We start from the raw sequence: 12,724 nt of genomic DNA on the forward strand, positions 1-12,724 counted from the left end.
CGGCGATGACTGCATAAATTCAGTGAAGTTTTGTGATAAAGTAGAAACACATAATCCCATGCAGAGAAGAAGAGTAAAGAAACATATTGCATATACGAGATAGTTGGAAATCTCAAATACATATCAAGAGTGAAAATATAATAGTGGAGAGATCTAACTCACAGCGACAAGGAGTACTTGGCTAAATCCTTTTCTCCCTCAATTGTCGTAATTAGATCTATCATCTGTCCACAAGCTGTTTGGAACTCCACCTGAAAAAAGAAGATATTAGGAACCAAGGACATTGCATGCTTTCGCATTGAAAAGAAATATTAATCAGCCCCAGTCAGTTACCTCATTGAACAAATCCAGCAAATCTACATAGTAAGATTTTTCCCGGAAGTGTTTCTTGAGAATCCTTGGAATGTGGTTGCGAAGCAAGACCCCATCATTGGCTGCAATCATACCAACCTATAAAATTTTGCAAATTTTCAATGTTAAATTATTAGTCCATCAACACAAACAACCATAAGCGAAAATGAATACACTGATTCGAAATCTTAATTGTTCGTTAGGACACACCTTGGGCAATCTAAACCAACAAGGTTGACCACGTCGAGTATGAGAGTTATCCATGATGTCATCCAGTACGAGGAAGTAGGCTTGGAGCTGAATATTATGAAATCGTAGAAGATAGTAAAATTGCATGTATATAAGAAGCAAAATGTTGATCTGCGCAGAAAAAAAGAAAAGGAGAGAATAATTTACCCATTCAATACACCAACCAAGAGAGCTCGTCAGAAAAGTCTCTTCTTCAGATAGTTCTTGTCCTTCTTTCAACAACTTGTAGCTGTCAATCACAGAAAGCCCTCTGTTCAGCTTCCCTGAAAAGAAAGATAAGAGCTTGTTCATGAAAGTATTCGACATCCCACTCTTCGATTCAATCTTCAACAAAATAAGGTCATAACAATTCCGTATTGGATTTCAAATATTAAGAACGAAAAATATCATACCTCCAGGAACATTGTAGTCGAGCATCTGCATGACATAAAAAGCAAACAATGCAAAGTCAAAACAAAAACCGAAATCATGCAAAGACGAAACGAAACTCCATTACAAAATGACAAAAAGAATCTAGACCCTTTTCGATTTCGAGATTCAAGTGTAGCCATTTGTAATGAAGACTATGCATTGACTAAATCCCGGCCACCAATTGCACAAAAACTACTCTCCAATCCTATAAGAACAAACAGATCCACCCTATATACCAACTCAAACCAATCTAAACTTCACATTACAGCATTTACAAGTCCCAAAATTTATCAAAACAAAACTTCTCTATCTACTATTTCCAATAATGAAATCGAAAACCCAAAAAACAAACATACCCAGTTACGAATTAAGCTTAAAAAAGGTGTTTTGATTCAACAACAATGTCAAATTAAGATTCAAAAAAAGGGAAGTACAAAAATTTGGGAAGGTACCCTTTCGACCCATTGACGAGAAACGGAATTGTGTTCGAAAGCAGGATCTTCAAGCAGTTCAGATTTAAGGGTATCGTAAACCTTCAAAAATTCTGACCTTCGATCCGCCATTAGCAAGGAATAAGTAGAAGAAATGCTGGAGATGTGTAGTTGTGAAATTTGGGCAAATGACGGATAAGGAAAATATGAAAAAAGTTTCGTCTTTTTATAGAACAAAAACAGAGGAAAAAAATCGAATAGGAATATAGGACGTATCTTAATTTGATTTTCCATATAAGACCCTGTTTCTTAGAAAATTTTACTACTAAATTTTAATTTTTTATCGGAGATTTTATTTTCGAATTTATTCATCATTTTCCTGATGCATGACAACAGTTCGGTTTGAAATTGGAATAGAAATTGGGTGAGAATCGAATTGGAACGATTAAAACGGTTTTGGAATAGAAATTATTACAATTCGAATTCGATTTTAATAGTTTTATAAAAATATATGGACTCGAATTAAAACTGCATAAAATCAAATTGAAACTATCTATTTCAAAAGGATTTATAATTACGATTTAATTTCATAAATTTAAGAATCGTAACTAGACAGCTTTTAATCAAACGGGATCCAACCGAATCGGAGCGTCAATCCATGCATTTTCTATTGGGAAAAGGTTATTCATGTAGATTTAAAATAGATCTAAGGGCAATTTTGAACCAAGTTTAAAATTAAGGGCCCACAAAAGACAGGATACACTTGGCAGGGTGTGGTTGAATCATGTGCAAAGATACCACAATCTGTTTTAGCCCAAATAATTATTTATTTATTGCATAAAAATATAATATAATAAATTAATAATGCATATATGCCAGTGTATGGCATCTTTTAGTAATAATTCTTAATTTTGGCCGAGTAGTGCGAGTTGGTAAAGAAAGTTAAAAAGCAAATCTTCAAAAATTATTATTTAATTAATATTAAAACATATACAATCCTAAAAAAGATAAAATAAAATAAAATATTATATTATTTGTGGAATCATTGCTGTATTCAGATGTGGATCATGTCCTAATCCTGAATGGGATGTGTCTAGCAATAGATAATTAATTTTTTATATATCAACCATGACAATTATAATCTTAATTTCTTCGAAATATAAAATCTACTATACGAATCCTTAAAATATACGGAATAATACTTAAATTTTAAGTATCGATGAAGTTTATTACTCAAAATTTTCAACAGTGTGGAGGAATAAACTAAAAGCCGCCAGAGTGGAAATGGAGTAACAGAAATTTATCACCTGAAGAACTGAATTGATTTGGTCATTTATGGATACCAATAGAAGACGTCAAGTTGACTACTCAGTCAACCATTCAATATTAGAACTTACTCAAAATACAGTTTAATTACTAATTAACCCATTACGACTCACGTTTATAAGTTGGGGACCACGGTCCCACCCAACTTTTTGAAAAAAATAATTTTTAAAAAGAATTTAAAAGAATAAATTGGTCTACTAGTAAGTTATATACAAAGCTCTCAGTGAGTTTCGAGTTTTATTCTCACCAGATATGTATTTTTCTCCTTTTTCTTTTGTTTTTAAATTTTATAAAATATGTATATATAATCCTTATAAATATGGCTATTAAAATTTGTAGTCCTCCAATATATATTTTTTCAAAAACATCTATCAAAATTTTTAGTCTTCAAATATTTTATTTTTTTTGAAAACCTCCTCTTAAAATATAAATTAGACTATATATATCCCTTTACAAGTATGATTACTAACGTTTAAATAAATTAGTTTTCGAATATAAATTGAACCAATATAAATAGTTTTTTTTTATCGGTATTTGATATGATTGTGTCGGTAAATTTTATAATTTTTTAATAATACATTTATTTGAATGAATTAAATTTCAGTTAATTAGTAAAATTAATTATTATTTGTGATTAATTTTTTATGAATCACGATTTAATTAATAAAAAAAATTCGCAGTTGAATTTTCCACAATCAATATCTTATTGTTTATGAAGAAAATATACCAATATTAATTGATATTAATTAATTTCGATACGAATAATAAACTATCATCGATCTATTCAAATTAAATCATGCATCACAAAAAATTTATGACTATTTTCGGTCCCACCCGACGTCCGATCCTGGATCCGCCCCTGCATCAAACTAATAACTTATTTTATTTTATTTTTGATAAATGACTAATGCGGTAATGCCAACATTCATTCAATTAAACGGTCCAAACGAATAAAACATCGACTACATCAATCGACAACTCACAAATCAAAAATGAGGAAATATTCGAGTAAAGTTTTGCTAACTTATGAGCTAGCTTATTTCCCTCGTTCTTTATAAATGAAAACAAACAAGTAAAAAATCCAAACTAAGCAGCTTATCAATCATCATCCTGGATTTGTACAGCTTCGATTTTTAGACAATAACTTAATTATATCTTTAGACATAGCAAAAAAATCTTTGGAACATTTACTGGAAAAGGTAGGTTGCGCATTTTAAACATCATAATAAGAAAATAAATATGCCAAAATATATAAAAATAGCAACAAAATTGCAATTAAATATAAAAAAGGAATGCGATTTAAGCACCTATCCAAGGTCGAGCCTATAGAAATCTCAATTAGGTTTCTTGAACAGGTAAGAGGTTACTCATTCTTCCAACAAACATTCTAGTTTTAATACATTCTGAGTTTTGATGGTAATATCATATCGAAATCCACTCCTACCTTTACATAAGCTTTCTTTAAGGATGAATTCCTCATTAACTAGACTAGACGAGACTTGTGAAAGAAGATACTCTAGCTGTCCTTCATCCAAAATTCGAAGGCGCGTCAGTTTCATTTGTGTAATTAGGTTTTCCATCTATTTACAAAGCGATGGTGCATTGTGAGATACCGCAAATTCGGACTAGGTTGAGCTTCGGGGCACAAAGGTCAATTTTCATGTTCTGACGCGTGTTCCGCACCTCAATGATTTCAAGATTCGGTGCTTCAATATCGATTCTTCTCAGGCCAGAAAACTAGGCACTTCAATCTTCTTTAGATGAGGAAAGTTATGAAGCTTTAAGTATCGCAAGCCGCGTCGGAAAGAATATTGAATGACCATATGTTTAATCGAAAGACCTCCAGATAACAAATTACCTAATGTTTTCTCATATAAACCACACAAAACAATCCTCCGTAAGATACACAGTTTTAAGTGATGTGCTTTTTGATGTCAGGTTCTCAAATTGTGAGACATCTATCAAAACTTCCTCGAAAAACAATTCTCGTAGATGAGGTAACTCTAAATCAACATGGATAGAGCTGGGGAATGCGCATCGTTGTAACTTCAATACTTGTAGAGTAGTTTTTGCAAGAAGAGAGTAGCTGGCAAACTACAAGCATCAGTAGCAAACTCAAAGCTATAGTTGTCGTCGTCAAGCCATTTGATATAGTACTCAAGCTCTAACTCCTTAACTTTCCCCATAGCTGCACTCTCAATCAACTCAACAACTTGACAGAAGTTATTCCTTCCCCTACCTTCCAACATTATGCTTATCCTGACTCTGTCTACATTTAGGTTTCGTTGGATACACTTTTCCAACCTCTTTCTCATCTAAATCATATTGTACCATCATATTCTTCAGCCATGTTTTTTCAGTGATTGTTTCCGAATATATCAAAGTAAAATAACTAAAATCGAAGTTAGGATAGGAAGACCATCAACTGTTCCATGCCTAGGACAAGACGCAAGTTCGAGCTGCTTCTCTCACGTCGAGACGACGCATTATCATTTCTTCAGGCAATCGTAAGATAAAATAATCATCGTTCATTTCTACGGCGTTGCAATTTAGGGTTTTCACGTGTGTAAAGGGGGAAGCAGAAAGATCTAATTTTCTTCGAAAGAGGACACTCAATGCTGTGAACCACCGGTACGGCAAGAGACGAAGACGCCGGGAAGACTCCATCTATCAACGGTGCGGTCAACCCAAAAAAACCGCCACAAACGGTGGAGTCAAATTTGCCCGGCGGAGGTATCTGAATCGATTCGGGGAAGATAGTGTGACTGTGTGAGTGTTAAAAACGGTGCGTTTGATCAAACATGACATGTCATTACAAAAATGAAACCTTTACTTTATTATTTCAAATATTATACAATTTAGTCCCTGTAGTATAGAAAAGTTCTACCCGAAGATTGGGTTGCAAGTAACGCAAGGACGGACTACCCAGTAAGAAGAACTCTCAGAATCAGAATTGAAAATTTGATCAATCATTCTCATTGTTCGTTTGACTAAACTGGATGATTCTTCTCTGGAATATATGTACAGAAAGTTCTACTCGGGAATATGTGTTCTGCTATGGAGTCCGATCGAGTATCCAATTGGGTGTCAAGTATTCAATTTCTCGTCATTTGTAGCTAGTTAGAATGAATAGATCCGAAAGATGATAGAGTTCTTGAAAGTGTTTGTATTATAGACAGTACTTACATAATGGCTTCCATGCATTTGTGCTTAAACCCTTTGATCTGATACTTACATTCTATAACCAAATTGGAATCTTGTAAAAAACCCCAATTAATTATCAAGAAAATTGAACATATATACCAGTGTTTAGAAAGGTGAGCATGAGATTCCAGTAGTCTTGTTTGGTTTGCTTGGTAAGCAGGAAAGTGATGTCCTCGGTGGTAGCTTTGCGATTGAAGAAGAAGATGGAACTGAAAGAAGTCGATTCTTATTGATGGACAGCAGTTTCTTCCGGAAAACAATTTATTATCAGAAACCAGATAATATGCAACCGCAAGGCAGAATGCAAATTCTTTGAATTTCAACATGCCTATTCTTGACCAAGAGAAAATTGCGCAATCACGTAATTTCAACGTCCCAGCTGCTGCGACATCAGAATTATTTCGGATGAGTTCTCCGCCTGCTCCATTAATTAATTAATCGGATCAAGTACTCATGGTGACCCTTTCGAGTACATGGCGCCGTGGAACCAATAATTGCACCGTACTAGCAGGGAAGTGCCGTCGCACAACAGTAGAACATGACTTTCACAGATGATAACAATATAATTAGGACTCTGAGATTTAGTATGTCTCCCAGGATGAAAAATTGCAATGGTACCGTTTGGATCCGAGAACCGCTGGCTCTATTTGTATGTTAGCAGAACAAATTTGAAGTAAATAGAACCTACTTCCTTACACTTTAATGTAAACTTACAATCAAATTATAATTAATTTCTCTCTTATAAGTGTGTAAATAGCAAATTCGATGCAGAATCTTATTGAAGCTAACATAGATGTCAAAATAGCAAATTGAATTCTACTCAGCTACGCACGTAGTGGCCAATGTTAAACAGATTAAATTGAAAGAGTAAATAAGTACTACCTCCCTCTCGAAGTACACATGAAACAATTCTCAAAACATCATGTATTTTGAAACGGAAGTAGTAATAGATTGTTACTTGGCAATTGGCATAGAATTAGACGATAGAGATACGGATTAATAACCCATAAATTAATAACCTATATCTTTAGAAGTGGTAGTAACACCGAAAATCTCGGGAGCATTAACATAGGTTGCATCTTTTAAATATTCATGTGCCTGTCGCCATCTTCAAAGTTCATATTATGATAAAATAAAATTGTCAAAATATATACATATATCAACAATTAAAACTAAATAGTAGTATGAGAAAAGGAATGTGATTAAGTACCTATATATCCATTGCGAAGAAAACTACGTCGAGCATATAGAATTAGGAACCTTCTGAAGTGGCTTGACCAGTACATACTTTTAGACGAGAATCTCCACATTGGAGTTTCGGTTTCTTGAAAAGATAAAAGGTATTTCGATTTTTTCCCAAACATTCTAGTTTTAGTATATTCTGAGTTTTGATGGTAATATCATCAATTAAATGCCAGGGGAACACTACTAAATCTTGAAGATAATTTGGACTACTTTCGATCCAACCTTGACATGTACTGTCTTTAAGAATGAATTCATCATCAAGTAGTGTTGGCGACACCAGCGAAAGACGATGCTTCAGTTTTCCTTCATCCATATTGCAAAGGCGCGTCAGTTTCATCTGTCTGATTACGTCTCCATCCATTTTTAAAGTGAGTACCGTGCATTGTGAAATTTGGCAAAATCGGACTCCGTCGAGAGCTTCGGGGCACAAAGATTAATCTTCAAGTCCCTGTTGCAAGTACTCGATACCTCAAAGTATTCGAGATGAGGTGCTTCAAGGTCAATGATACTCAGCCTACGACAACTATTCACCCAGATCTTCTTTAGTTGAGGAAACTTATGAAGCATTAAGTATTTCAAGTCATGGACACATTGAATAACCATAGTTTTACCAAAAGACTTGCAGATAACAAATTACCAAATGAATCCTCATCTACACCATAAATAACGATCCTTTCAAAACTCGGTGCTTCAACTTCCACATTACCTATGTAGCTATTTTCCACACGAAATTCTCCAAGACTTGATGCCTTAATTTTAACCTTCGAGCCGCTGTAAGTATGGCAACTCATAACTTCAACCTGTTGAAGATATGGTGATTCAATTTCAATCTGGTAAAAGTGACTCACTTTACCCTTGTAGAGCTGAGGGAATCTTATAAGCTTTATGCTACGCAAATCAGTGTCGAGAAGTCCCCCAGTTGTAAGCAATGTGCTTTTTGATGTCAGGTTCTCGAACTGTGTCTCATCTATTGAAACTTTATCCAAAACCAATTTTAGTAGATGAGGTAACTCTATACCAACTTCGATTGAAGGGAATGTGCATCCTTGTAACTTCAATACCTGTAATGTACTTTTTGCAGAGAAGAGAGAGTTGGTGGCAAGTTGTAATAATCAGGAATAACTCTTCTAAAGTGAAAGCAGTCGTACTCGAGCCCTTTGATACAATACTGAAGCTCTAACTCCTTAACTTTCCCTAGAACTGCACTCTCAATCAACTCACCAACTTGACTGAAATTATTCCTTTTTTTTTCACGGGAGACAATATTATGCTTTATCTTGAATTTGTCTATATTTAGGCTTCGTTGGATATACTTTTGCAGTCTCTTTTTCATCAAATTATATTGTGCTACCACATGCTTCAGCCATGTAATTATCTCATTGTATGTATTTAAACATGGCACAGGGAAACCAAAAAATTCGAAGTTAGGATATGAAGACCAGTAACGATTCCATACCTTTGACAAAACACAAGTTCGAGCTGATTCTCTCACGTCGAGACGATGCATTACTTGATGAATAACTTTTTCAGGCAATCGTGAGATATAATCCTTATCGTTCATATCCATGGCGTTGCGATTTAAGGTTTCAGGTGAGTAAAGGGGCAGGAAGCTGGAGCTAAGGTCTCCATCGTAGTTATATATTAACCCAAAAACGGCGAGCCAAAAACTGTTGGAGTAGATTGTCTCAGGAAAATTGATTTTGCAAACATGATTGACAATTCCAATAGCTTGCAAGAAAAGTCAACAAGAAAAGTTAAGATGAAAGAAAGCTTGAAGAAGAAGAAAAAGAAGATATCAATGGGTAAAGAGTCTCTTGCTGTGACAGTTCAGAATTGTATGAGTGTTGGTGAAGTGAGAAAGGCAAAAACAGACTGTGTTAACAGTGATTCTGCAGCAGAACAATTCTGGACAGACTGTGTCAGTAGTGTTAAAATGGGCCTGCAGCAGAATAGTTCTGATTTACTGGTTTGGATCAATCTGCAATTCTGGTATTCTGGTTTGGATCAATCTGCAATTCTGAGTTGGAAAGTCTTTTACTGCAGTTTTTTAACTAATTACCTTTTCATCTAGAAAGTAAAAAGGAATGAGTGATGAGCAAGAAAATCTGGGCAGCTGTCATTTTCTTTACTTTTTGTTATTCTGTTTTTAGGAAAAGCTAATTACCAGCTGTATTTTCCTTTTAATTCAGTAGGGCTTTATGGAGAGTACTATAAAAACTCTCCTTGTATGCAGAAACAAGTGAGCCGAAAATCATTATGAAAAATCACAAAAAGCTCCATTCTCTGTTTTATGCTTTTCTTTTATATCAGCAGCAAAGTTTCTGCAGAAATCAATTTGTTCATTTAAATCAATTTTTCAGTATTAAGCACAAAATCAGTTTGTTAGATTAGTTTACAGTATTTTGAATGAGAGCAAAATCATGAAAAGAGTGTAGTGATTATGTTTTAAGTTTTTCAAGTTCTGTTTTAGAAATTTCTGGAGCTGGGTTGTTTCATTTGATTCTGTAGTGGGTGTATTGCTGCTGTTTGCTGCATTTTTCATCTCTGGTTTTTGCTGTGTTTCGAGTTTCCTGTGCGCACAGCTTCTTTCTGTTTTTCGTTTGGTTGAGCTGTGATTTGCAGAGTGCTGTGTTCGCATCACCTGTGATCACGGTTCGAGAAATCCTACAAAAACCTAGGTTTTCCGAATTTAAAGACTCGAATTGGTGTACCAGAAAGTATGAGAACCAAACTGAAAATCAAAGGAAATATTGCAGCTGTAACATAATTAATCTGAAAAAAACATTTGAAAATCTATTAATTAAACACTAAAATAATTAACTAAAATCAATTTAAAAAGAAGGTAAATATGCCAATTTAATGGTCATTTAATTTACAATTCTTTGCATTGCCGATAAGGTGGGAGTGTAATACTGGACGACACTGTCTATGCCATTTTCCAAGAAAAAAGAACACCAAGTCCACAAGAACTCCATTGAACAAGACTCTTCCTCATGTCTTTCAAGTAGAAACCTTTCAGAAGGGCACAAATTCTGAATTTTCCATAGCATTCCTGTTCATATATAATATATACATGATCCAATTTATCATCATATGATTAAAATGTACATCTATAATTTTAATCAAGAGCAATATTAAACAATGGATCAAGCTATAATGGATCGAGCTATAAAGTCAATATCATATTAAATTCCTAAGCAATGTTTAAATTAAAAAATGAATAGGAAATCATACCTCTTTTTGATGATCACCAGCCACAGGTGAAGCACATTCAACAAATGTTGAATGTTCGATTCGCTCCCGTCGATGATCTGCATCCCAGGGCTATGTCCTTAACATTTTCAAAATAAAGTTTATTAGCAGAACAACTAATTAATTTGTGAAAACTAGCTGATAATTAATTACTAACATTTGAAGATTTATTATTGCATCCTTTCTGCTCATCTTTCACTCTGACCCTACAAGGATGCGGTACGGACGTAGGTTTTGTCCAGATGGTGGAAGAAACTCCACCGTGAAGTTGAGACTGTCGATTTCGACGAGAAATCCTACCATGATGACGTCAATGCTAATAAATATCATGAAAATTCTGAAGACGACATGAGGAGGCAGCTTCGGAAAGGCGACTTTCTAGCATTTGCAAACCAATCCTTGATGAATCGTCCGTACAACTTCCACAAATTTTCACTCAGCTTCGCCGACCCTGAAAAATTCCGTCCCCATATTAATAAGCTTCTACAAAATCATAGAAAACAAAACAAATCAAGGAAAAATGTGAAATTTGTCTTCTATGTAGGAAATAGGTAAAGGGGTTATTTATATATTTTATTGCATGCTATCTCTTTTCCTTTCACTATCTTATTGCATTGCAAGGTATAATTTCAATCTCCTAGTTTTTTGTGGAACTTGGTGCAATTTCGATTTTCGAGGAAGTTAATTAATAAGCGATCACGATCGAGATAGCTAAAGAGTTCTACTCGGGAAATATATATGTAGAACAGAAAAGTACTACCCGGGTTGAAAGATTGGGTCCTACTCGGCTACATGTACCGATGGCAGCTTCTACTCTAGCATGCATATGTAAAGAAAGTTCTACCCTGGTTCTACTCGGGAATATGGGTTCTACTATGGAGACTTAAGTATCGTTTGGGTGGCTCAAATACTCAATCTCTCAACATTCCTAGCTAGTTAGAACAAATAGGCCTGAGAGATGATAGAGTTCTCAATGGTCTTTGTATTTCTAGATCGAAATCTCACGGAAAAGTTTTTAAGATATTTACGAGCTAAAACATATCGTCGGGGGAAAATTTCCAAAACATATAATTCAAGAAAATTCGTAATCAAAATCTATAACTTTATAAATCAATCAAAACAAATACCTTTTTCTGGTAAAGCATTGATCCGATGAGATTTTTTATTGTTGAAGCACTTAATCGCTTGCCATTGAAATCGTCGCATCCGCCACTATTCATCAGACTCATCGCTTTCGCCGCCGCCCAAAACCCTAATTTCATAAGCATACTTTACAAATAAAATAAAAAATTATAAATGGGGAGCACCGTTCTTTATATATATAATATGAGGAGGGATCCTCTTACACCACGTATAAGTGTTTTGTACTTACACCCAATCTTCCACCATTGATTTAATACAAAATGGACGATTAAAATTATAAATGGGGAGCACCGTTCTTTTAATATATTATGTAAGAACATATATAATAACCCATTAAAGTTTTCACACGTGAACAGTGCCAAGTCACTGTTCATCTTCCCTCCCCTCAAATTAGACTCAGATCCCTGTAGAAACTACTGTTTTCTCTTTTGGGCTGTTAGATCTTCCACCTAATTTTGAATTGGTGGATTGTGGCCGCTCGATCCGCTATGTGTCTACTTCTCCCCCAATTCTGATTTTCCAACCCTAATTGTTCTTTGAATCAATTAGGGATTTATCATCTAAAAAGCTCTCATCTGCCGCACCTTGACCTCCAGCCGCAAATCGTCACCCACAGCCGTCGTCCGACCACCCCACGACCAGAGACCACCACCGTTGGAAAGGTAACATCCGTACGAACCCATAGACACCAGCCTCAGCCTTTGCCGTCGCTGGAGCAGACCAAACCGACCGGAAAACCAGTCGCGTGTGCTGAAGCGACGTTTCACCTTGAACCGTTGTGTTCCGTCCATTTCCTTCGACGGCAAAAAAACTAAGGAGAGTCCCGGTGCTCCATGCAATGCTATTTATTTGATCAATTGGTGTTTGATCAAGTCAATCGTCACTTGGACTTTAGAGGTCGTGGGAAAAAAAGAGCATTTTTGGGGTTTGAGTAGATTATAGATGCTTTAACTTTTAGTTAGCCAAAGAAATTTGTTTGGTTTTTCTGTTGTTTGTGGTCCTAAGTTGAACATTTCTTGATGATCAAGAGTTGGAACGACCAAAGCTAGGCCAATCAGATGAGAGAACAATTTATGAGGTAAGGAATTCTGTCTGAGGCTTCTTTATATATA

General features: G+C 35.1%; 2 protein-coding genes across 2 annotated transcripts; both read right to left on the reverse strand.

The window, feature by feature from the left end:
- Positions 1-162: 162 nt before the first annotated feature.
- LOC139883824 (farnesyl pyrophosphate synthase 2-like) lies at positions 163-1,592 on the reverse strand (the record flags this gene model as incomplete). Its single annotated transcript, XM_071867946.1, has 6 exons — positions 1,464-1,592; positions 993-1,017; positions 748-863; positions 562-648; positions 334-450; positions 163-251 (listed from the first exon to the last, which is right to left on the reverse strand). Coding segments are annotated over exons 1-6 (545 nt in total), but the record flags the coding sequence as incomplete, so codon positions are not given.
- A 5,988-nt stretch (positions 1,593-7,580) lies between these two features.
- Positions 7,581-8,784, reverse strand: LOC139883817 (uncharacterized). The gene is made up of 3 exons (XM_071867938.1): positions 8,290-8,784; positions 7,829-8,173; positions 7,581-7,772 (listed from the first exon to the last, which is right to left on the reverse strand). Exons 1-3 carry the CDS (start codon positions 8,782-8,784, stop codon positions 7,581-7,583), a joined length of 1,032 nt encoding a protein of 343 aa, XP_071724039.1.
- Between the last annotated feature and the right edge of the window lie 3,940 nt (positions 8,785-12,724).

This window comes from Rutidosis leptorrhynchoides, unplaced genomic scaffold (assembly GCF_046630445.1).
Source record: "Rutidosis leptorrhynchoides isolate AG116_Rl617_1_P2 unplaced genomic scaffold, CSIRO_AGI_Rlap_v1 contig457, whole genome shotgun sequence".
Taxonomy (NCBI): Eukaryota; Viridiplantae; Streptophyta; class Magnoliopsida; order Asterales; family Asteraceae; genus Rutidosis; species Rutidosis leptorrhynchoides.

Coding starts and splice junctions, on each gene's coding strand:
- LOC139883817 (XM_071867938.1), bottom strand. CDS start 8,784: ATGGATATGAACGATAAGGATTATATCTCACGATTGCCTGAAAAAGTT. Junction 8,174..8,289: donor CTCTCTCTTCTCTGCAAAAA/GTACATTACAGG, acceptor GATGAGACACAG/TTCGAGAACCTGACATCAAA. Junction 7,773..7,828: donor TGTTATCTGCAAGTCTTTTG/GTAAAACTATGG, acceptor ATGCTTCATAAG/TTTCCTCAACTAAAGAAGAT.